At 45.0% G+C, this 23801-nt stretch overlaps 3 protein-coding genes and 1 non-coding gene across 5 annotated transcripts; 3 read left to right on the top strand and 1 right to left on the bottom strand.

Annotated features, from left to right (window-relative positions):
- The first annotated feature begins 230 nt into the window (after positions 1–230).
- ZSWIM3 (zinc finger SWIM-type containing 3) lies at positions 231–19523 on the top strand. 2 transcript variants are annotated; one of them, XM_016204838.2, is made up of 3 exons: positions 231–570; positions 15009–16610; positions 19438–19523. In XM_016204838.2, the coding sequence occupies exons 1-3, from the start codon at positions 416–418 to the stop codon at positions 19502–19504; spliced, it is 1824 nt and encodes a 607-aa protein (XP_016060324.2). In that variant the 5' UTR covers positions 231–415; the 3' UTR covers positions 19505–19523. The 2 variants fall into 2 exon arrangements, with proteins under 2 accessions (XP_016060324.2, XP_016060321.2); XM_016204835.2 differs by lacking the exon at positions 19438–19523 and having other exon boundaries at positions 15009–17829.
- On the top strand, positions 2109–2238 carry LOC148092666 (small nucleolar RNA SNORA51). Its single transcript, XR_015714850.1, has one exon. It is a non-coding gene; the product is annotated as a small nucleolar RNA SNORA51 (small nucleolar RNA).
- Positions 19524–19583: 60 nt separating the features above from the next.
- On the top strand, positions 19584–21240 carry ZSWIM1 (zinc finger SWIM-type containing 1). Its single transcript, XM_016204839.2, has one exon. It carries the CDS (start codon positions 19584–19586, stop codon positions 20952–20954), a length of 1371 nt encoding a protein of 456 aa, XP_016060325.2. The 3' UTR covers positions 20955–21240.
- A 1023-nt stretch (positions 21241–22263) lies between these two features.
- Positions 22264–23712, bottom strand: SPATA25 (spermatogenesis associated 25). The gene is made up of 2 exons (XM_016204795.2): positions 23352–23712; positions 22264–22969 (listed from the first exon to the last, which is right to left on the bottom strand). The coding sequence occupies exons 1-2, from the start codon at positions 23404–23406 to the stop codon at positions 22338–22340; spliced, it is 687 nt and encodes a 228-aa protein (XP_016060281.2). The 5' UTR covers positions 23407–23712; the 3' UTR covers positions 22264–22337.
- Between the last annotated feature and the right edge of the window lie 89 nt (positions 23713–23801).

The following is a 23801-nucleotide window of genomic DNA, read 5'->3' as shown; positions in this document are numbered from 1 at the left end:
AGCGCTCTAGACACCGGAAGTCTGAAAGCCCTGGGAATAAGGGATGCAAATCATGATTTGCAGTGCTCCTGTCAGTCTGCGGGTGCGTGGCTAGCGTTCTCTAGCTATTGGAGAAAATGAGTGCCCATCTGGGAACCCCGTGTGTGATTGGGTGTGACTGTGAGGGGCGGGTCCCACAGGCTCAATAAAGAGGGATGGGCGTCATTTCCCGCTCTGTCGGAGAGCAAAGACGCCCCCAGCCCGTTTTCCCCGCTCAGGCCTAGGGTTTCTCCTGAGCTCCGTAGCTGGCCACCCAATTGGCGCCGACCTTGAAAGCATTCTGGGCCCACGCCAGCCTGCATTCCCTCATAGTGTGACCTCTGACCCCTGGTATCGATCCTAGGGCCATCCCCTGGCGTGGGCTGAGGGGGCAGCCATGGAGCTGGGCAGCTGCTTCAAGACCTATGAGGACTTCAAGAAGTGCTTCAGCGCCTACAAAAAGGAGAACAGGTGCTCCTTCATTCTCAGGGACCGCGTCTCCGTCCGCTTCCACAACCTCAACCATGGCACCGCCATCCGTGAGGACATCTTGTAAGGGCGGCGTAGGGGTGGGGCAGGAGGGTGGGGGGGAGGCCAGGAGGCCGGACCGTCCCTTGGTGGGCGGCCTGTAGGAGGAGGGCGTGCAGTTGGGCCCTGTTTCTAGAGCATTCAGCAGGCACTCATTAAGGACCTGCTGGGTGCCTGGTGAAAGGAGCAAAACCTTCACAGGCATGAGGTTTTGACCACCCACTCCACCTTCCCTCACTCACACTCCTGCATTCACAGCTTTCCTGAAATTCATAATAACTGCAATTTGTCCCATTCTCTGAGCACCTGCAGTATCCCAGACACAAAGTATAGCCTTCGCAAATGCATAAAAATGCCTTGGTGATAATTTCCTTCATCAGTCTCCTCTTTACAAAGCAATAACTCGGTCAGTTGTTGGTTAGTTCCCTTCGTTCGTTCGTTTGTTCATTCATTCATTTGGTTTTTAAATAATTATTGAGTTCTTGAGATTGACAACCGTTTTTCAAACACTTTCAGTGTTGCATCATAAGCAGCATTCTCTAGTCTGTACAATTCTTTACCCCACATACAGAGAATTATAGATAAATGTTATTTCTCCCATTTAGCAGATGAGAAAACAGGCTCAGAGGGTTAGAAACTCAAATGCATTCAGGGCTCAGGTGAAACAACCCAATGGAAGAAAGTTTATTTTTAATTTTACTATAAGGAACAAGAAGGAAGAAATTAAGAACCAACACCAGGTCTCTGTGCTGGGGACAACAGAAGCGTGCAAGGGGCAACATGGAGAGCAGCACTATCTAATCAACTCCAGCCGAGGGTTGCCATGTGGAAATAAAGGTCCAGTGTTGCTAGAATTTGGGGCAAGACAAGTGAATTCAGGCTTTATGTGACTCTGTCCACTTTTTACAAAATGAAAATCAGTTCAGTTTGTAAAAAGGGGACAAACTGAGGGTCAGAGTACATCTTTGACCAAAGCTTTCACCTAGGAAGGCAGGCTGTGTTCTTTCTGCTGCTCTGAAGCCCAGTGCTATACTGGGTACAGATAACATAAAGATGAGTAAGAAACCAGCCTACCCTCAAAAAGCTTAAGGTGGGATAGCCCTGGCTGGTATTGCTCAGTTGGTTGAGTGTCATCCTGTGCACAGAAAGGTTTGCTGGTTTGATTCCAGATTGGGGCACATGCCCAGGTAGCCAGTTCAGTGAGTACAGAAGGCAGGGAGGCAGCTGATCAATGTTTATCACTCACATCGATGTTTCTTCCCCCCTTCCTTTCTAAAATCAATAAAAACAGATTTGGGGGGCGGAAAGCTTAACGTGGGATAGAGTTGGACTCCAGTAAACTGACTAGTATGTGGTAAGTGCTTTAAGAGTCGTGCAGAAGAAGTGACAAACACCTGGAAGTAGAGAAAGGCTTTATTCATGCTGGAAGTAATGGTTCCTACTGGGCCATGAATGAATGCAAAGGGCTAGAGTAGGAGTTCAGTGGTTAATTATTGAGTAGCATGGAAGAGTGTGACCAGAAGTTACTGTGCAGGAGTCATGAGGCAAAGGCACAGTTGTGTGACCTCCTAGCACTTATCACGGCTGTGTTCTTACACTGACTACTGAAAGAGGCAGCAGAGTACCTCCCTCCCCATATGCACCTCCACCCAGCCCCTTTGCCTGGTCTGTATTGTGAATGGGGTTGGATGGGGTGGAGTGGGGGAGCATGAAGAAAAAAAAAGGTACAGATGTGATGTGAAAGAAGGTGCATATTTGAGAAACAGGGTTGGACGCCATGCTTGGCAGGAGACGAAGTCAGTTGGAGCCTACTGAAGAGCCTTTAGGTGCTATTGTGAGGTGTTTGGACTTTATCCTATGCCAGTAGCATCTTTCTAAGCGGTGAGGCTAGCACACACACATGCCCTGCTCTCAAGATACTTACATTCTAGGGCAGATAAATGCAGTGGCCTCCCATTGCCCTCAGCCTGATGTCCAGGACTTTAGCCAGGCGCACCAGACCGTTGATCATACTCAGCCCTGTCCCAAGCCCAGAGCTTCCTGGTTATCTTTATTATGTCCACCTTGCCCATCCACTTACCTTAGCTCACGTTTTCTCTAATGTCAGTAATTTTGTACACGTCATATCAGTACTATATATCCTGAATTACAATTTACTTAATATTGTTCTTTAAATTCAGTTTTAATATTCAAAGAAACCTGTTTTAGAACCAATCTAAGCAATAATATGTAAGAAGTAACAGTGTAGTGGCCTCCAAATGGGATATATTTATAAACAACTGTTAAAATAAATATTCTTGTGCAAGCTGATGCTATTTTGGACCTCTTGTGGGAAACTAATTGTGACTTTTCCTTCATTCTTCAGCATACTTTCCAGGAAGGCTTTAACTCCCTGAAGATTAGGTTAGATGCTCTTCTGTGTTCTGGCAGTACCTGTTGCAGCTGTCACAGCACCTGTTACTCCTGTTACAGCATATTTTTGTTTTGGAATACAGTTTACAGAGGTTTCCATGGGTTGGCTGAGCTCTTCCAGGGAAGGACTATGATTTACATTTTTTGCGTTCTCACTGATTAGCACAGTGCTACCGAATAGGGTCAAATCCAAACACCTCACGGTTTCACATAAGCACCATTCAGGCAGACCATCCCTAGGGTCTAGCACAGGCCTTGGCCCATTGCAGACTTTAAGTAATTGTTTAATGAATGAGTCATCAAGTGCTACACATGATTCATCGAAATAGGTGCTGTAGGGACTCACTAGAGAGAAAATCAGTTTTCTATTTGGTGCCCTAACCAATTACTACAAATGGAGTGGTTTAAACACAAATTATCTTATAGTTCTGTAGTCAGACACAGGTCTCACTGGGCTAAAATCTAGATGCCAGCAGGGCTTCATTTCTTTCTGGAGATTGTAGAGGAGACTCCATTTCCTCGTCTTCATGGTTCCCTTCCTCCTCCATCTTCAAAGCAGCAATGGCTGGTTCAGTCATCACAACACATCACTTTCTCCTTGTTTTTGTCATCCCATCTCCCTCTCTGGCTCCCCTCTTCTACTTTTAGAACCCTGTGGTTATATTGGGCCTACCCAGACAATCTAGGATAATTTCCCTTTTTAAAAAAGTCAGCTAATTAACAACCTTAATTTCATCTGCAATCCTAATTCCTCTGTCATGTAACCTACCATATTCACAGGTTCTAGAGTTTAGGAAGTGAATGGACATCTTTGGGGGACCATTCTGTCTATCACAGGAGGATTAACTTTGGAGAGAAAAATGGTGTGAGTTCTTGTACATGTTAACACATGTCCTTAAGGCAGTCAGGAACCCTGCTTAGCTAGAAGGAAGATTTATGCTGGAGCAGTGGAAAAGAAAATTGAAGGGACTCAGATACCCGATTGGAGGGTTGGGATTAGTTTCATTCATTTTTGTTCTTGAAGGTTGAACAGTTTAAAAAATGAATTTGTTGTTGAGTGTTTGATACAGGCTAGGGCAAAAGTAGGTTTACAGTTATGAGTACACAGTTTATTCTTATATTAGTATTTATTAATTATGGTATTATTTTACATACAAACTGTTTTTTCATCTTTAAAGAAAAAAATTTTTTCAAACTGTACTAAAGGGTCTAAAAGTCAGTGTCCCTTCCACTGTGTTATCTAGAGGCAATCACTGTTACCTTCCTGAGATACAGAGCCTGAACATGCATATGCTCCTTTTTTTCTTTAACAGAAGTGGCTGCATACTTGCTTTTCTCACTTATCAATGTATTTTGGAGATTATTCCACATCACTTATTCCATTGTATGGGCATTTTAATTCATTGATTTTTAACAATTGTTAACTGAAAACTTACTCCATGCTAGTGCCTGGAGATATAGTGTTGAAAAAGATTTGTCTGTCATCTAATCAGGGAGACAAATATTAAACTTTAATCACAGAAATAATTATTTCCTTAAAATAGTAGCTAGTGCTCCAAAGAAAAAGTCTGGAGTGATGGATGGGGGATGACAGGGAACATTAATCTGGTGGGTAGGGTGGGAGTGCTGGTTGATACTTGATACCAGTGCAGGCTCTAGATTAGAAGAAAACAGTCATCCTTGACATTTTGCAGAGTTTACAAAGCACATTCACCTTCATTACCTGACTTGGTCCTCAGATTAACCTTCTCAGAAGTAGGTTTTATTATTCCCATTATGAGTTAATACATGTAAAATGCTTACACAGTGCCTAGTACATAGAAAACATTCCATAAATATTAACTGCTATTATGATAATATTATGCAGCTGGGGAACAGAGCCAAGAGAAGTTAAGTGTTAAGAGTACTAATAGTTTCTACTCTCTGCTTCACATTAAGGCTCAGAGCTTCTGAGTTCCATTTTCTTGAGCAAAAGGCAGGAGACAGGATAGATATAGTAAAGGGGAGTCAGGAGCAGATATTAAGGTTTTCAAGAGCTGGAAGAGGAAAATAGTAAGAGAACCTATGGCAAAAAGCACCCCACCTTCAAAATCACCTGGTGTGAGCCAGGGAAGTCTGAATTTTGGTACAGTTACAGCCAAAAGAAATGGGAATGGGCAGAAAAGAGGGGACATGGTAGAGCAGGGAGTAGGATAGGATTTCAGGAAACTAGTACCTGTAAGAAAGCACCCAGGTGTTAGAACTGAAAGTCGGACCCAGCCTATTTATTGCCAGAGCTCTTAACAGCTTTGTAATTCCAATTGTTTATTAATTCATTCAACTAACTTTTTTTTTTTTAATGTATCTTTATTGATTTCTGAGAGAGGAAGAGGGGGAGAGAGAGAGAAACATCAATGATGAGAGAGTCATTGATCGGCTGCCCCCTGCACACCCCCAACTGGGGATCGAGCCCGCAACCTGGGCATGTGCCCTGACCGGGAATCAAACCCCAATCTCCTGGGATCCTAGGTCGATGCTCAACCGCTGAGCCACGCCGGGCTGGGCTCAACTAACTTCTAGTAAGAGGTAAAATGTTTACCTCCAGGTGTTGAGCTGGGGTATAAAGATGGGTAAATTGTGGTCTCTACCCTTGCGGACAGTAGACTGAGCTAGTTGATGAGGAAGTGAATTCATGAGCAGCCCAGGCCTTTAGCAGGGACAGACTGACTGTTGGAGTGTTGTGAAGAACACCCTAGTACACTGTGTTGGGCTTTTTTTCTTTTTTAAATCCTCACCTGAGGATATTTTCTCGGTTGCTTTTCAGAGACAGTAGAAAGGGTAGAGAGAGAGAGACACATTGATTGAGAGATACATCGATTGGTTGCCTCCCACAAGCACCCCAACCAGGGCTGGGGATCGAGCTTGCAACCGAGGTATGTGCCGTTGGCCAGAATCAAACCCGGGACCCTTCAGTCCACGGGCCGACACTCTAACCATTTAGCCAAACCAGCCAGGGCCATAGCTACCTTTTTTAAACATCTTTTGGGATGCATTCCAAACACTAAGAACTTTACAGTCATTGTTTTATTTAGTCCTCATTACACCCTTTGAACTGAGGGTAAGCCCTGTTATGAGTTTTCATTTTCCATGTATCCATAGTCGCAAGGCTGCGTAGGAAAGCAAAAATAATAACACAAAAATCTTGCTAATATACTGGCCACTTATAAAATGAGTCAGTACTTAATCATTCCTTCCTGCTTATCCCTACCAGCCCCATCAAATTCTTTGGTAGTCAGTTTCTGACTAATGAATAGATGTGGTAAACATCAGGGTGATACAATGCAAATAAAACTGATTGCAGACTGAAATTACACATCTCCCAAGAGCTGTAGGACTTGAAGTCCTTACATCACCCTCAGCCTTATACCAGTTAACAAATGGAGAAGGGAAATCAAGCAAGGATCATGATATGATAAGAACTTGAAAAGCAAAAGATTTACAAAGCAATGTGGCAAAAAATTAAATTAGGCTTTTAGGAAACGTGATAACGCCCAGGAATATTATGGTAAAACCAAACCAACCTTTACATATTGCAAATGTGAGACAGAAGGGGGAAATATACTCCAGGGGTCGGGGGGAGTTGACACTTTTTAAAATATATGTATCTTATTGATTTTAAAGAGAGAAAGGAAGAAGAAGAGAGAGAAAGAGAAACATTGATGTGAGAAACATCAATCGTTTGCCTTCCCCAGCTGAGGATCAAACCCTAAGCCTGGGCATGTGCCTCGACCAGGAATCAAACCAGTGACCCCTCGGCACGTGGACTGTCCTCAGCCAACTGAGCCACACCGGTCAGGGCAACAAATGACACTTTAAATCATTCTTTGATTATTCTAAGATTTGCCGTATAGCTGCCATTATCACTTATGTTTTGTTAAATACATTAATTTCATAGTTTTAGTCTCAGTTTTTAAAGATAAAGTTCCATTCAAACCTTTTTTCCTACTATTTACTGTGAAATGTTGTTTCTGGAGATGTTTTTGGCTTCAATTAACTGAAAACCCTGACTCAAAATGCCTTATTTCTTAGAAGCCCAGAGGTGGGCCTTTGAAGGGGATTGTTTCAGTTGCCCAGGCTTTTTGCTCCTTTCCACTCTGCTATCCTCAGGTCTCAGCTTTGCCCTCAGGATGGCTTCCCACAGAGTACAAATGCAGGAGTCACATCCACAAGAAAAAGCCTTCCTTGGTTTCCTGCTGATTTCCGTCCATGTATCTTTGTTCAGAATTGGGTCAGTCTCCATGCCCATTCCTAATAAGATTACTTTAATGGGTTTAGACTAGGCCTGAAGTGGTTAACTATATGGGGGAGGTGAATGGCTTTCTGTTCCGAAGGGAAAAGGGGGCTAAGGGATCTTGGGTGGCAACCAACAGATCCTGTCAAAGCCTTTTAAATGAATTTGCTTTTAGTGGTACTGATTATTCTTGGATCAGGTACTGATTATTTATAGACCAGCACCCTTGTTTTTTTCATGTTTGTAGATTAGGATTTAGAGGCTTCCCTAGAGGAAGTGAAGTGACTTATCCATAAGTTCACACAACTAAGTGTTAAAGATGAAATTTAAATTAGATCTTCTGATTCTGAGTCTTATATAACTTTCATAACTTAACTTATATTGTCTAAAATGGCTTTACTCTGATTATAAAATATTGTGTGCATTGCTTCAGGTGCACTTTATGCACAACAAGGATACAAATATTTTTCTTTTTTTAAAATATATCTTTATTGATTTCAGAGAGGGGGAGAGAGAGATAGAAACATCAGTGATGAGAGTCATTGATTGGCTGCCTAGTCCTCTCAACCTGGGCCTGTGCCCTGACCAGGAATCAAACCCCGATCGCCTGGATCCTAGGTCGACTCTCAGCCGCTGAGCCACACCCTGCTGGGCAAGGATACAAATCTTATGTGAAATGAATTAGAAGCTTTAGTTAATCTGTTCCAATCCCCATAGTCAAGATGAATGCTATTCAGTTACAGTCAAACCCCTTGGTTCTGGAATGCCTTCCATCTCAAACAATTTGGTTCTTGACCAAGTTATTAACAAAAAAAAATGTCTCCATTGTCAAAAAAAACTTCAGTTCTTGACCGACAACCCTTTCGTGCTAATACCTGTGTGATCAGTCACCCATCTCTCAGGTGACAAAAAAAAAGGAGAGAACATGAGAGTATGAGTAAGTTTACCCTTAAACCTCATGTTGGTAACATCTTAGGAAATTGTGCTGTGAATATTTTTATGCCTTTTTTTGCTTTTATTGCTGTTTATTATTATTAAATATGTATAGTAAGTCATCATGGGTCCTGAGAAGGTTAGTGATAGCAGCAGAGTGAAAAGGAAAGTTGTGAGAACAACGGTAGAGCTTGGACATGTGCTGTGTATAAGAAAGGTTAAAATAAGGAATCATTTGGGGGTCTGGAATAGATTCATTCAATTTACATTATTTCTAATGGGAAAAAATGATTTGATTTTCAAACAAGTCACTTCTCGAACAGCCTTCCAGAACGAATTACATTTGAGAACTGAGTTTCCACTGTATAAGTATATTGCTTGTACCTCTGTTTAATCATTCACCACTTAATCTTGACTTTACTGGCCATCTATTTAATAATTTCTTCTGTTCACTAGACTAAGAATAGAGACTATCTAATTGGTGTATTTAGCCTTCGGAGCAATTAACAGTGTTTAGTACATAGTAGGACTTAATAAATGTTTGAAATTAAACAAAGTACTTGTCCAAAGTTATAGTTAGTAAGACTAATAGTGCTAGTACTAGAAGTCAGGTCATCTGACCAAACTCTCCCAGTGATCTTCCCAGCATTCTACTCATGTTATAGGAAGAACTTTCTGTGTCATACACACTCATTAATGTCATTGAGTATGTGTGTTTACAGCACCTAGTCTGTGCCTGGTGCAGTGCCAGGCACTGGGAGTACACTAGGGACACAGATAGGTAAGGGAATACGAACACCTACAGAGTAGATTAGAAAGAATCAGCAAGATTGTCTGACTCCCTTCCTCCAGGTCCTGGTTGAGTGCTCTTAGATATAAGCATGCAAAAGGAGATTTTTAAAAGTACAATCAGCCTTCCATATCCATGGGCTCTGCATCCGTGCATTCAACCAACCACAGATCAAAAATATTTTGGGGGGAAAAAAGGTATGTTGTTGCTGACATGTACTATGTTGTTAGGCCTATGATGGTTGATGGTTGTGTCTGTACTCAACATGTACAGACTTTTTCCTCTTGTTATTCCCTAATCAGTACAGCATAACAACTATTTGCATAGTACATACATTATGTTAGGTATTATAAGTAATCTAGAGATGATTTAAAGTAAACGGGAGGATATGCGTAGGTTATATGCAAACACTGTGCCATTTTATATAAGGGACTTGAGCATATGCAGATTTATTTATTTATTTTTTAGTTAATCGTCACCCAAGGATGTTTTTTCCATTGATTTTTAGAGAAAGTGGAAGGGGGGGTGGGAAGAAAGAGAGAAATGTTGATGTGAGAGAGACACATGGATTGGTTGCCTCCCACACGCACCCTGACCAGGGCCAGGGATCAAACCTGCAACCCAGGTAAGTGCCTTTGACCGGGAATCAAACCCACAACCCTTCGCTGTGTGGGCCAGTGCTGTAACCACTGAGCCACATTGGCCAGGGCGAGCATACACGGGCTTTATATTCGTGGTATTCCTGAAACCAATCGCCTGCAGGTACCAAGGGATGACTGTATAAAACCCTATCCCTGTCTTGAAGGGAGTCTTCACTTTAACCTGGGAGACAGAAATAAGTACAGATTAAAATAACTACAGTGCTCAAAGAATCCTTACAAAAGAATGTGTACTTCAATGTATATAAGTTATATCTCGATAAAAAAGCTTAAAGAAAGCAGGAAGAAAATAAAAGCTTCAACCTAGTACCCATCAAGTTTGAAAAGCATGATGCCAGCAAGGACAGTATGTTTAGAGATCTTTAAGGAAGTTATTGAACTTGAACAACCAGTGTGTTGAGGGTCAAGTTGAGTAGGGTAAAAGGAGAATTCAGAGAAAGGAGAAATATTTTGAAAGAAAACAAGCAGCATAATGGTTACACAGACTGTAGCCAAGCAGGCTTAGTTCAAATCCCATATCATTCAGTTTTAGCTGGAGGGTTAAATCCCAAATTCTCATCCTTGAGAAGAACCTCTTTACGCCTGGTTCCCCATCTGGAAAATTTGGATAATAGAACCTTTTTTCATTGTATAAAATTATGCATGTTAGAGACTTATATGTAGCCTGGCATATAATAATCCTTAATACATGTAGTAGTGGTAGGAAAGAATTTAAGAGACTTATTGCCCTGGCCAGCATGGCTCAGTGGTTAGAGCATCCGCCTGCACACTGAAGGGTTACAGGTTCTATTCTCGGTCATGGGCACATACCTGGGTTGCAGGTTCGATCATCAGCTCTGATCAGGGCACAAGTGGAGGCAACCAGTCTCTCACATTGAAGCTTCTCTCTCCCTTTTCCCTCTCTCTCCCTCCTTTCTACTCTCTGAAAATCATTGGAAAAAATATCCTCAAGTGAGTATTTAAAAAAAAATAAAAAATAAAAGACTTCTTAACATATTGGATATAGATACATGGAGAAGGAGGAATTAAAAAGAATGCCAGTCCTGGCCAGGTAGCTCAGTTGGTTAGAGCATTATTCCGACACACTGAACCCAGTCAGGGTAGGTACAAGAATCAACCAATGAATGCATAAACAAGTGGAGCAACACATCGATGTTTCTCTCTCTCTCTCCCCCTTCCTCTCTCTCTCTAAAAATTTTTTTTTTTAAAAAGGAAGAAAAAGAATACCAAGTCATTCTTTTGGGAGATACAGTCATTACTGGAACCAAAAAAGGCAGAAAGAGCTTTATGGTTGAGACTCATCAACATCTTTCTTTGGACTAGCTTAACAAACGTGCTAAGAGCACATAAAGTCAACATAATTTGATGAACTAGAGCTATGCAAGGATGTTGAGCCATCCGAAGGGCAGGGCCCAACCTAAAGGCATAGGGCCTCCTTGAACATGTGTAATAAGGATATACCGAAAATGTAGACAGTTCAGTGATATCCTCATGAAATTTTATTTGTAATAAATTACTTATCTTTGTAGCTGAAAACTCAAATAAGTTAATTAATTAAATAAAGGCTTGGGGAAGTCTTCCCAGAGAAGGTGATGGTTGCAGATGGTCCTGAAGAATGAGTAAGCTTCGAAATGAAGGCAGGTGAGAAGGACATTCCAGACTGAAACAAACACAAGCAAAGGCACAGAGGTGAGACACAGCATAGTGAATGTGGGAGGCTGTAGACAGTTGGACTACACAAAAACAAGATAGTAAGGGGGTGACAAATGAGGCTGGAGACATAGGCAGAGGCCACACCGGAGTCATCCCTCACTGGTTGTGCATACTACAGGGCTCCTCCAGTCCCTTCCTGGCCCCAAGGTGGGCATGGTGCTGCTGGCCCAGCACTGTGCACACAACAGGTGCATTTTTAGCCCTGGCCCCCTCCACCCTGTTATTGCCATCCTGGCATATCCTGTTTTTCTAAGCTTGCCCTACAGGGTGAGCAAGCAGTACCAGCTGGATTAGAGTGTTTGGAAAGGGGTTGGTGAAATTCCCAGGCTTTGTCATGTCATGCCAGGACCTGAGATTCCCCCCCCCCCTTTCTTGTCTTTGGGCTGGGGCACTCCCTGAGGAGGCAGGGGCATGACCAATTCCACCCACCAGTGGTCTGTGAGTCATTTATCCAGCAGATGTTTGATGAAGGAATAGCGAGTATTGTGTTAGGTGCTTGGAAAACACTGAGGAATAACTCAGTTGTGCCACTTGAAGACAGCCCCATCCAATTGGAATGTATTGCATAAACACCCAGGTGAATGTCACAAAGCATAAGAGCTGTGATAACAGTAGCTGACTTTAATTTAAAATAATAAAAGACCGAACCAGGCTCTGGGCTTAGTATTAGATCTGTGGCTTATTTAATTCTTTATTTGTTTGTTTTATAATTAACATTTATTAATGGGATGGATAAATACAGATTGAGAAACATACTTGACAGTAAGATATCAAACTGATGTTGCATAAAATGTATACAGCGTCCTTTTTAAAAAACTTTTACAAAGAGCCCTCACTGTAACAGTCACTTCCATCCTATCAGTCACATAACAGCAGTAGAGACACCAGCAGTAGCATCCAGAACTGAGATGCCCCAAGGAGGACAGAGGCAACAGCAGAATAATATGCTGAGACAGGACTTTTAAGAGCAATACAAGGAAAACAGATAAAAATGTCACCACAAAATTGTACCTGAGTAACACAGATTGGTAAAGTGTTTTACTTTTTTTTTCCCCCCTTCTTTGCTCTTTGGTCTGTTAAGAAAACAGACAATTTTAGGTGTGTGGAGTAAGGTAGGGGAAAGGTCAGCCTCAAATCCAGAAACCTAGTTTAACACTAAGTTGGGCTGCTGCATTCTTTTCTTTGGGTGCTTAACCCAGCCGGCATCCCCATCTTGTAATCAATTCCAGTGTGATCAAGCACTAATCAGTTCTGTCCTCAGCTTTCAGCCGAAGACTTGCTGATAGCCTGATGGAGACATACTTGCTCTGGCTTCAGCTAGCATACTGGCAAGCATCCCTCTCCACACTTAACATGGCAACAGAAAACCCAAGAGTTTCTCTCTTCTTTCCATTCAACCATGAATACACACACAGTCATAAAGGGGAAGAGTAGACACTGATTTTTAGTAAACATTCTTTTTCTTTCCCTCCCTTTTCCAATGCCAAGTTTGTATTAAAAACTTTAAAAACATTAAAATGGAAGGGTCTCCCACTAAAAAATAATTCTCATTCTAGACCATTCTATCAGGATTATAGTACCATGCTTGTTTCAAACTCACATCCACAGAGGGATAAAAAGATAAAATAAAACTTGACGGTGATACCACGTGAACATTTCTTAAACCATCAGGAGCAAATACTCAGTTAAAAGCTGTGTTAAGCAGCGACGTGAGAAATCTGGGGAGTTATCAAAAGTCACTGAAAGCTTAATGAGGAGGACTGCAGGGGGCTTATTTCTCACCACGCAAAGGGTTGCATAAGCTGCTTAATTTTCAACAAACCCAAGAGAATACTATTTGTATTCCAATTTCAAGATGTTCTAGAATCTCCCTTTTTCTAGTGTTAGTATCAAAATAACTCATCAACAAAAGAATAATTCTTTAAAAAAAGTAATCATTTCCCAAGTTTCCACAGCTCCTATGTTTTTGTGGGAAACAGTTAAAATCCAGCCACATTGGGATAAGACCCCTCTAATTGCCTTTGTCCAGAAGCAAGGTATGAGGGGTGTGCATTTTCATTATGGCGAATTAGGTAGCAGAGGCTAGGGACATCCAGCACTAATGTTATTATGATTTTATTTCTGTCTTAATCCATTGTTGTTTCCAACTGGAGATTTAAAATTTTTTCTGTCAACACTGGTGAAATGTGGCCTATTTAATTCTCATAACCCTAATAAGATAGTTTCATTTTATGATGAGGAAACTACACACAGAAGTAAAGTGAATTGCCCAAGGTCAAACAGCTTCTGAGTGAGGGAGCTAGGGTTCAAATCCAGCGGTCAGCTCCAGCAAAACACTGCTTAACCACTAGGTATCCTGCTATCCAGAGAATCTGCTAAGCCTTTTATTTAATTTATATTTTTAAGAAATGTTTTTATTGATTTTTAGAGGGAGAGGAAAGAAGAGGGATAAAGAGATAGAAACATTGATGAGAGAGAAACATCATCCATTGTAATCTAAGCCTTTTATTTTAAATAAATGCTATGAATACAGAGAAAGGAGTAATCACTGTGACTTGAGGGATCCACAAAGGCTTCTGGGAAAAGGTGGGACCTTATTTGGGCCTTGAAGTGTGTGTTGAAAGTTGATAGGAAAAGAGAAAAAGCAGATAACCAATTTAATTACCCTTCTCCTTTGAATCATCACGTTCTGCCTAGAATGGGAAAACCAACAGGGACTCTAAAGATTATCTAGCCCAGCGGCTCTCAAAATCTCTTAGAATGTGGACATTTTTCTTTAAATGAAAGGTGAACAGAGATCTTCTTAGAGAAGAGGCCCAGAGATAACCTCACTACTGAAGGCCACTTTTAAAATTTTATTTAATTTTTAATCCTTGCCCGAGGGTATGCTTTTCTTTTAATTGATTTTGTATTCTTTTATTTTTTAAAATATGTTTTTGTTGATTTTAGAGAGAGAAAAACATCGATCAGCTCCCTCCTGCACACCCCCACCTGGGGATCAAGCCCGAAACCCAGGCATGTGCCCTGACCTGGAATCTGGCAACCTCTTGGTACATGGGACATTACTCAACCAACTGATCCAAACAGACCAGGACTTTAATTGATTTTAGAGGGAGAGGAATTGGGGGGGACATCATTCGGTTGCCTCCCATACATGCCCCGACCTGGGATAGAACATGCAACCTAGGTATGTGCCCTGACCAGAAATTGAACCTGCAACTTTTTGGTGTATGGGATGGCACTCAAATCAACTAAGCCACCTGCCCAGGGCAGGGCCACTTTTATCTTTGTTGTCTGGAGTAGGCAATGGCTCCCAAAAGGCAGGAATGAAGGGGACATTTTAAACAGTAACCAGCTAGGTACTCTATTACCTCTTATCTGTTTTCCGTTGTATCTTGCCTCAGATTGAATTGTTGGCAGCTACAGATGGGCAACAGAGAGTGAATGAAAGGAGTTGGGACTTAGGACTGCTGTAGGTGAAAAGGAGGAGTTTTAGTTAGACAGGGTTTTAAAGAAAGAGCTGCATACTTTGAGATTGGAGAATGAATGTAAATCTTCCTTCCCTACATCCTACACTGCATTGTGGTCTCCAGAAAATAGATCAGTCACTGTAAGTCCCAACAGGGCCTTGTCTTAGAAAAGGGGTGGTCAGCACCTTTCTCATTGTTACCTCTACCTTCCCTAGATATGTGCAGGTGAAATTTGTCTGTATTCGGACCCAGTCAAACAGGAAGAGAGCACCAGAGGTGGACATGTGCCCAGCATACTTGCTCCTGCAGTACAGTGAGAGACTGGATAGACTATTTATCAGTGAACTCAACACCCAGCATATACATGTTGACTCCAAAACTGTGGATCCTGAAGGAGACACTGCTGAAGCTGAAAAGACAATATGCCTGCAGAAACCTGAGCCCGAGCAGCTCACATTCAAAAAAGACCTAAACAGGGCTGAGAGGCTCCCAGCTGAACCATCATTTTGCTTAAATAAGGTCCGAGCAGCCTCAAAGACAGAGCAGGAGGGTATCACTCCTTCTGACCTGGCCAAGATAGCAAAAGTGATGAAGAACTTTCTTAAGGTGGATGAGGGCTCCATGGCCTCCCTCAGTGTAGGCAACAGCCAAGGCCTGGACCGGCTCAGCTTTCAGAGCAGCAAGATGAGCAATCTGTTCGTCCGCTTCCCGGAAAATCTCTTGCTGCACCGGGTGGAGAATGCCCAGGGCCACATCCTCTATGCTTTCTTGGTGGAGAACAAGGAGCGAGAGGGTCGAGTGGTACACTTTGCTGTGCTCAAGGCCGAGACAGCCACGTCTGTGGCCAAGATGCTGGGTATCTTCACAGAGTTCAACTCAGATTGGCCCAAGATCAAGGTGGTCTTTGTGGACCCGTCCTTCCCTCACCGAGCCATCCTGCAGGAAATCTTCCCTGCTGCCCGCATTCTCCTTTCCATCTACCACACAACCCGACTCTTAGAGAAGAAGTTGCATCGTAGTTCAGCAAATCCATCCTTTAAAAATCTCATGAAGGAAGCCCTGCGGGAAGCTGTGTTTGTCACCTCTGCTGCCAGCCTGCAGAATCTCTGTCAGATGTCCCAGGCCCTACTAGATGAGGAGCTCTTCAGCTTCCTGCAGGCCCACTGGTTCTCCTGTGAACTGCTGTGGTACATGCACGTCAGGAAGGGGCTTCATGCGTGTAACACCTACATGGACAGCCTAGACATCGTCACTAGCAAGGTGTCAAGCCTCTTTCGGGAACAGCAGTCCCTGCTGGACTGCATCCTCCGCTTTGTGGATTACATTGACTTCTTTAATACCAAAGGCGTGAAAAACTTGCCCACAGCTCCTCCCAAGTTAAAGAGAGCCCGGCCAGCAAGCATGTCACCAAAGTCCAAGAAGCCTTTTGAAATCTGTGGAGGGAGCCTCACCAGGCTCCCCATGAAAGAGACAAAGCCATACCCACAGCAGGTACAGTTGGAGCAGAAGCCACAGGTGCAGCCCTCCCAGGGTGGCATGCTAGACACCTTGCACCAGAGTGGCTTTGAACTAGCCTATAAGCTGTGCTATAATGAATGGGAGGTGGTACAGAACTCTACCCACCTGATGGATATGGCTGGCTCCTCAGTGGACATTAAGCTGCTAGAGGACTCTCACCAGGTTAGCAAAGACGGTTGTAGCTGCAGCTGTTCCTTTCAACAACGGTACCACCTGCCATGCCGACACATTTTGGCCCTGCTGCACACCAGCCAGAAGCCTGTGGGTGAAACCATGGTTTGCCGCAGATGGCAAAAGAGGTACCAGCACCTTCTCGGGCCTAGTGGAGGGCTCCGGGACCCTGTTGTGGTTCCAAACACAGGCCAGCCTGGGAAGCAAAGGCGGAAGGACATGATTCAGGACCTAAGCAGGGAGCTAGCAAACCTGCTAATGCAGAGTGAGGGGCCAGAGCTAGAGGAGCGCTTTTCCACCCTGCGCAAGATTGTGGACATCTGGGCTCACCCTTACCAACCACCTGAGCCCTCTCCACAGCCAGGGGACTTTAAGGATGTGGGCCGCCTCCCTTTTCTCTGGGGAAAGCAGGAGGAAGGGGAGGGATTCCCTCTTGCTGGGGCCACGATTCATGATTGAAGCATTTGCTCTGGTGCATTGGACCACAAACCCCTCTCCTTGGAAGTCCAATAGCTCACAGTGGGCAGGACATGCTAGGGGTCAGTGTTTTAACCAATGTCTTCCTAGGTAGGGCTAAGAAGATTGTTACAATAGGGAGAAGAGGACTCTGCTTTGTGACAGTCCTTTGAATTTCCCCCTTTTCTGCCCTACCTTTGGCATTCCGCGGGATCCTCATTCATTATTTAAGGCCAAAGTTGTCTCCATGTTGAAAGGTCATTCCTCTTTCTCCCCTAATCCCTGAGATCAGATCTTATTCACTTTACAGAGATGGACCTGTAACCCAGGAGAGGGGGAGACAAACACCCAGTAAAAGGGCCTGTTTTCAGGGACAAAGGGAGGGAGGGTGATCCTTGACTATTGCTGCTCTTTACAAAGAATCTGTTATTTGTGTCTATTTTTATTCATATTAAAGGTTGTTTTTTTAATAAAATCAAATAAGCAAGGGAAATGTGTGGGAAGGAATCAAGTCTCAAATTCAAAGACTTAATCCACCACTTCCTCCTCTTCCTACCAACCAAACCTTTCAACATTGATTTCAGTCTGCCTCATATTCTAACTGGATGAGGCCAAATAGGGAGGAAAGAAACCTGAATCCTAGAATCAGCTGCCTGCAGCTTGCAGGACGACTGTGGAAAAGTCCCTAATTTCTTTGACCCCGGTTTCCTCACCTGCAAAAATCAGTGTTGGCCTAGTTTCCCCTCTAGATTTATATAAACAGAACATTTTCACCATAGTTATAAGCATAACGCTGACTTTCATCGTTGCTAGTTTGTCATCTTAGTCACCTGGAGCCTGGTAGCCCACCAGCTTCCTGGGAACTGAGGTCAAAAGGTGGCAGTCAGCCTTGGTTCTTGCACTAGTTCACCGTGACCTTAACGAGCCACAGCGCCATTTTGCATCTCTCTGCAAAATACTGGGAGGGGTTGGCTGGGCGGCGCCAAGCTGTCTGAAGAAAAATCTGGGTTTTCTCAAACCCAAGGGTTGGGCTCCTGACCCGACCTGGAGGCGGAATTTGAAACCTGGCCTGTTTCCCCGAGGCAGAAAGACTCAGTACAACTACATAGTCACCCTTTCCTACCCACCACCACCACCCGCACCCCCACCCCCGGCCTTTGGAATTTGACTAGAAAAGAAAAAATTCACGAAACACTGCTATTTATTTTCCATTTCATTTTCGGCCGCTGAGGGAGTTTCCATAGTAACACCCCCTTCCAGTGGGTTCCACAGGAGGTTCCAGAGTTCCAGGCTCCGGGCTCAGACTCGCCTAGATGCAAATATCTTCAGGCTTTCATTGGTTGTCGCCAGCCGAGCCCTCGTAACCCTGGTGACAGCTCCGCCCATGAACCGCCGGGCTACGATTGGTCCGAGCTCGAAAGACCTAATGTGAGCACCTCAGGCCATTGGCCCGAGGGACGAGAAACTGGCACCGCGGTTGGTGAGCCTAGGGGTCAGTCAGAGCCAGACACTGGGTCAAATAGGGAGACATGGCGACAGAGCCAGGCTGTGGGTGAGTGGTTTCGGAAGGGGTGGAGATGTGAGGCAACTGATGCTTACGGTCAGCCTGGACACAGCTCCCAAGCGGGTGGGAGGTTGACGTCTCTTCTGGCTCCGGCCGGACTCCGTATGAAATAGTCTGACATCAGCATCCTCCCACCGGGCTAGAGGTGAGAGGTCAGAGGCCGCGTCCTTTCTCTGTCCCTGGATTTTGAAGCTCAGGTACTTTAGAAAGCAGTCAGGATCCCGAGCCAACGACTCAGCATTCAGCTACTTACAGGATAATGTTGGGCAAATCACTTAACCTATTTGAACCTCAGTTTCTCATCTGTAAAATGGGGACAATAACCTGCTTTGGGGTCAAATAGAGGAAACATTTGACTAGAGCTTTGTTGTTCATGTTGGGATTTACATAGTGGCAGGAGAAGCTATGCACATTTGTTAGCCTTGTTTTATAGCTGAAGAGATGGAGGCTCAGAGGGATCTTGTGACTTGCCCAGGATCACACAGCAAGTTTGGGGCAATTGCATTTCTCTTGTATACACCAAGATCAAATGAAAGAATGGATACCAAGAAGTAATTTGTAAATATAAAGTGCTGTACAAATATTTGAAATGCCATTTTTTTAAGAAGACTATGCAGTACTAACATTCACACCCATTTAGATCTTATGGAACCAAATGGCTGGCTTATTAGTTAGGTCTCAGCTCCAATGTCATCCTTCCCCCAGAGAGAACTACCCTGACCGCCTTAACTAAAGTTTCCCTCCCCAGTTTACTGTTACCCAGTATTGTGGTCTTTGTAACCTTCATTATCTGATATATCCTTGTTTATTTGTTGACATGTTTATTATTTCCCCCAGAACAGTGCTGATACATAGTAAGTGTTCAATAAATATTGTCTGAATAATTGAAGAGCCAAGCCCCTATTATCTCCTTAAACCTCTGTTCCTCTCCATAGGCCCCTCTTTGGAACACGATCTTTGAAATACAGTCCAGCCTCAAGCCTCAACTTAGTTGGAGCTTGAGAGACTGAGAGCCTCCTGTACAGCAGCCTTGCAGAGAAGTATTTTTGACCTTGGCATCTAGACATCTTCCATCTCCCCCATGGCCCTAACAATGCTGAATGAGCTCCTCATTGAGGACCCAAGCCCACCTATACTGCTGTACCAAGTTAGCAAGACTGAAAAGTTAGATACCCTCAACTATCAGAGCTACGTTATGCAGGGCATCTTTGCCCATTTCCCTGAGATCTTATTTATCCACCGGACCTATAACCCAATGGGCAAGGTGTTATATACCTTCCTTGTGGATGGCCCTCGGGTGCAGCTGGAGAGTCATCTTGCCAGGGCAGTCTACTTTGCCATTCCTGCCAAAGAGGATGCCGAAGGCCTGACTCGGTTATTCCAGGTGTTCAAGATGTTTAACCCAGCCTGGGAGAGAATCTGTACTATCCTGGTAGATCCCTACTTCCTCCCTCTGCCCACCCTATCTATGGAGTTCCCCACAGCTGAGGTCCTGCCCTCAGCCTTCCACATCTGTAAGTTTCTCCAGGGCAAGTTCTATCAGCTTTCCCTCGAACAGCCTGTGGAGCAGGTGCTCCTGACCACCCTGCAGAGTACAATGTGCTCAGCCACGGCTGGCAACCTGAGGAAGTTGTATACACTCCTGAGCAACTGCATCCCCCCAGACCAGCTCCCCAAGCTCCACTCATACTGGCTGCTCAATGACCGCATCTGGTTGGCCCACCGTTGGAGAAGCCAAGCCGAGAGCAGCCACTACTTCCAGGGCCTGGAGGTCACCACCCGCATCCTCAGCCAGTTCTTTGGCACCACCCCATCTGTGGAACAAGGCATGACCTCCCTGCTCCGATACATGCAGCAGAACTCTCGAGACAAGGCAAGCTTCAGCCTAGGCCTGAGTCCCCAGAGCAATCGTGCCCCCTTGGATGTCAGCCCCCAAAGCCCCAAAGTGGAACAGTTGGTAGAAGCCTGCATTCAGAACTCCCTCCATACCATCTGCACGGAGCCAGCAGCCCAGCTCTGCCTGTGTGAGCTTGCCGTGGTCCAGAAATCTGTGCAACTCATTGGCTCTGGCTCAGAAAAGGTGAACATACAGATCCTGGAAGACACCCATAGAGTGCAGCCCCAGCCCCCTGCCAGCTGCACCTGCTACTTTAACAAGGCCTTCCACCTGCCCTGCCGCCACATCCTAGCCATGCTTGATGCCCACCACCAGGTGCTCCAGCCCGATATGCTGCCACCTCAGTGGACAGCAGACTGTGCTGCTAGTCTAGATGACATCCTGGACAGCAAATGGAATGAGACCCTGGATAAGCACTTGGCTGTAGCTCTCCTCACTGAGGAGGTGGGTCAGCTCTTACAACACTGCAGCCAGGAGGAGTTTGAACGGCGGTACAGCACCCTGCGGGAACTGGCCGACATCTGGATTGGCCCTTATGAGCAGGTCCAACTGTGATTACCCTGTGCCAAGAGATGCTCATACACAGGTACACACTCACGTCCTCCCCTATTCACACCGTTGTACTTCCATGGACCCTCCCTCCAGGACAAAACAGGGGTTTTCTATTCTACTCTAGACTGCTACCTACAATATGTCTAGTTTCCTGACAGGAGTCATCAGACCTTTTCTGTAAAGAGCCCAAAGTTAAATATTTTCGGTTTTGCTGGCCATATACAGTCTGTTGTATGTTCTTGGTTTGTTTTTTTGTGTTTTTTTTCCAAACCTTTTCAAAAGGTAAAAACGATTCTTAGCTCAGGGACCTTATAAAAACAGGTGACCCTGCTCTAAGATAAGAGATATAGACAGTGGGTGGAGATCAAGGTCTGAGATAACAGTTTCCCCAGTCATGAGATAACTTACAGAGGAAGAGGCCCCTGAGAGGAGCTGGTTCAGCCAGGTTCCCAGGCTTTTTACCATCCCCACCTCCTGCCCCATCCTGAGGTCATTAAAGTTGAATGTTGCCTACTCTAGCAATTGTCTAGTTTTTTATCTTGTGGAAGGCACTTTAGGAAATGTCATGGAAAGAATAGAGACTTTGGAGTCTGACACTACATGCAAATCCTGGTTCCTTACCTGCATGATTTTTGAGGCCTGGTCTGCCTTTTACTAGCTATGGGACTTCAGGCAAGTGACACCTCTAAGCCCCAATTTTTCATCTGTAAAAATGGAGATCCTCACAGCACTGGTAAGATTAAAAGAGTGGCCCGACTGGCGTGGCTCAGCAGTTGAGCATCTACCTATGATCCAGATCGCGGTTCGATTCCAGGTTGCAGGCTGGATCCCAATTAGGGGGTGTGCAGGAGGCAGCTGGTCAATGACTCTTTCATCATTGATGTTTCTCTCCCTCTCCCTCTTCCTTCCTCTCTCTCTGAAATCAGTAAAAATATATTTAAAAAAACATTAAAGGAGTGGGCATATAACGGGCCTGATGGCCAGTGGGTGCTCAGATAAGTGTTCGTTTTCCTTCCTTGCCTGTGGTTTCATCACCTGCCCTCAGCAGGCTAGGAAATGTAAGGCAAGAGGAAATTCACATTGCCTAGGACTTTGTACAAGAAATTTTGATCAAGTCCTAAAACAATACAAAAGAGGCCTCCACTTTCCAAGCAGGGTTCCCTGCCTCAGATAATTTTCATTGTAATTACCGTGACAAGACTCGTCTCCTGGCTTAGCGGTATCTGACAAAACTTCCTGAGGTCTGGGCCCTGATGAAGGACTGCTATTCATTACAGTGGCTCAAACAATCACCCTATCCCCATCCCTGCCATAGGCACCCCCAACCCTGTCTGCCCAAAAACCATACGGAGAAGCCACCCTATGTGTCTAATGCTATTTCATCAGCTACAAGCAGGAGCCAGGAGGCTGGCCCCTCCTGGATCTCACTAGGGGCATCTGCCCAGAGGCTGTGTGGGCATGTGCCTGCCCCCACTGCACCCCCTCCACAGCCCCCTCTGGCTCCGGATGGGCCATCATGAAAGCTTGAGCCGCCCGGATCAGGTCCTCTTCCCGCAGGCCTGGGACCGGCACGGTGGGGATGCCAGCAATCATCATGGCCAGGGTAAGAATGCAGATGTCAGGCTGGGAGCCGGCCTCCTTACCCCCTGCCTCAGAAGGCTTCGGCACAACCCCTGGTGACAGCCCACATAGTAGTAGGGGCCCAGGCCTGCTGGAGCCACCCAGGTGGGGAGCTCTGCTTCTGGAGCAGCCATCCTCCCAGCCCAAGCTCTCCGGCTGCTTCACATGGGGGAACTTGTGGCAGTATCGGCCGTATTCCTTTTGCCGCAGTGTCTCCCATCTAGGCCCCCCAGGGCAGCCCCTGGCTTCCGGCATTGCCAGGGTTGGGCCCCAGGCCTGGACAGCAGGTACCACCTGCTCAGCTTTCTGGTTCAGTTGGCCTTGTCCACCAGAGGCCACCACCACTGGCTCTATAGGACTATAGGGGCCAAGAGATGAGCCTCTAGAAGCAGTCTCACCTGCAGAGACAGGAATGAGATGGACTATTATTCTTGGTCTCTTTGGGGAGGAGGCCCTGAGGGGCAGGGCAGAGGAGCAGAGCACTGGGAAAAGGAGGAATTAAGACCAGCCTAAGAGGGTTGTCTAGTGGTTGAAAACTAGGTTTTACTCATATCCACACCCCCGGTCCTCTACACTAAGTGATGGAGAAGTGTGTGTTGAATGAATGAGTGAGCAAGTGGGTAGCTATTGGCAAGCATTTTGGTAATGGCTTTTCTGTGAAAAGAATTGACTCGAGGGCCAGCCCCAAAATGCTCAGCAGAACCTCCACCTCCCCAGAGCCAGGAAGCAAGTTCTCAGGGAAAGTTGTACCCACTCCAGTTCCAAGAGCCCCTCTCTCACCTTGGCCAGAAGGCAGAAGACCTAGATGAGTTTGTGGAGACATGAAATAGGACATGGCTACCCCAAAGCCGCTGTTTGTGAAGGAATAGTCATCTGCCTCCTCTCCTACCCTCTCCACCCTTCTAGAATGTCACTTCATAGTCCCTCCCCTCTGTACCTGGAATCCACCTCATGGCATTGATCTGTTCATTCTAGAACCTCTGCAAGACAATGGGATGTGGTTAAAAGAGCACTGGACCAGGATCTGGGCATTCTAGGTTCTTGCCTTTACCTTGGGTGAATCACCTGGACATTTTGTTCCTTGATATCATCAACTGTAAAGTGGGGGTAATGACTGCCCACTACCTCACCAGAAGTGAGAAATTAAATGAGACCATTTGTATGGAAGCAACAACCAGGGATACAAATAATGGAACCTAGTGCTTTGTGCCTGTAGTGTGAGAGAAGGAA

This window comes from Miniopterus natalensis, chromosome 7 (genome assembly GCF_054644295.1).
Source record: "Miniopterus natalensis isolate mMinNat1 chromosome 7, mMinNat1.hap1, whole genome shotgun sequence".
NCBI lineage: Eukaryota > Metazoa > Chordata > Mammalia > Chiroptera > Miniopteridae > Miniopterus > Miniopterus natalensis.
Note: the sequence above shows the minus strand (reverse complement) of the source record. Positions and strands in the feature narration are given on the sequence as shown.

Bases quoted from the DNA above. Each gene is read 5' to 3' on its own strand.
- ZSWIM3 (XM_016204835.2), top strand. From the start codon at position 416: ATGGAGCTGGGCAGCTGCTTCAAGACCTATGAGGACTTCAAGAAGTGC. The intron at 571-15,008 runs GTAAGGGCGGCG...TACCTTCCCTAG, and splicing joins GCCATCCGTGAGGACATCTT to ATATGTGCAGGTGAAATTTG.
- ZSWIM1 (XM_016204839.2), top strand. From the start codon at position 19,584: ATGGCCCTAACAATGCTGAATGAGCTCCTCATTGAGGACCCAAGCCCA.
- SPATA25 (XM_016204795.2), bottom strand. From the start codon at position 23,406: ATGTCCTATTTCATGTCTCCACAAACTCATCTAGGTCTTCTGCCTTCT. The intron at 22,970-23,351 runs GTGAGAGAGGGG...CTGTCTCTGCAG, and splicing joins TCTTCTGCCTTCTGGCCAAG to GTGAGACTGCTTCTAGAGGC.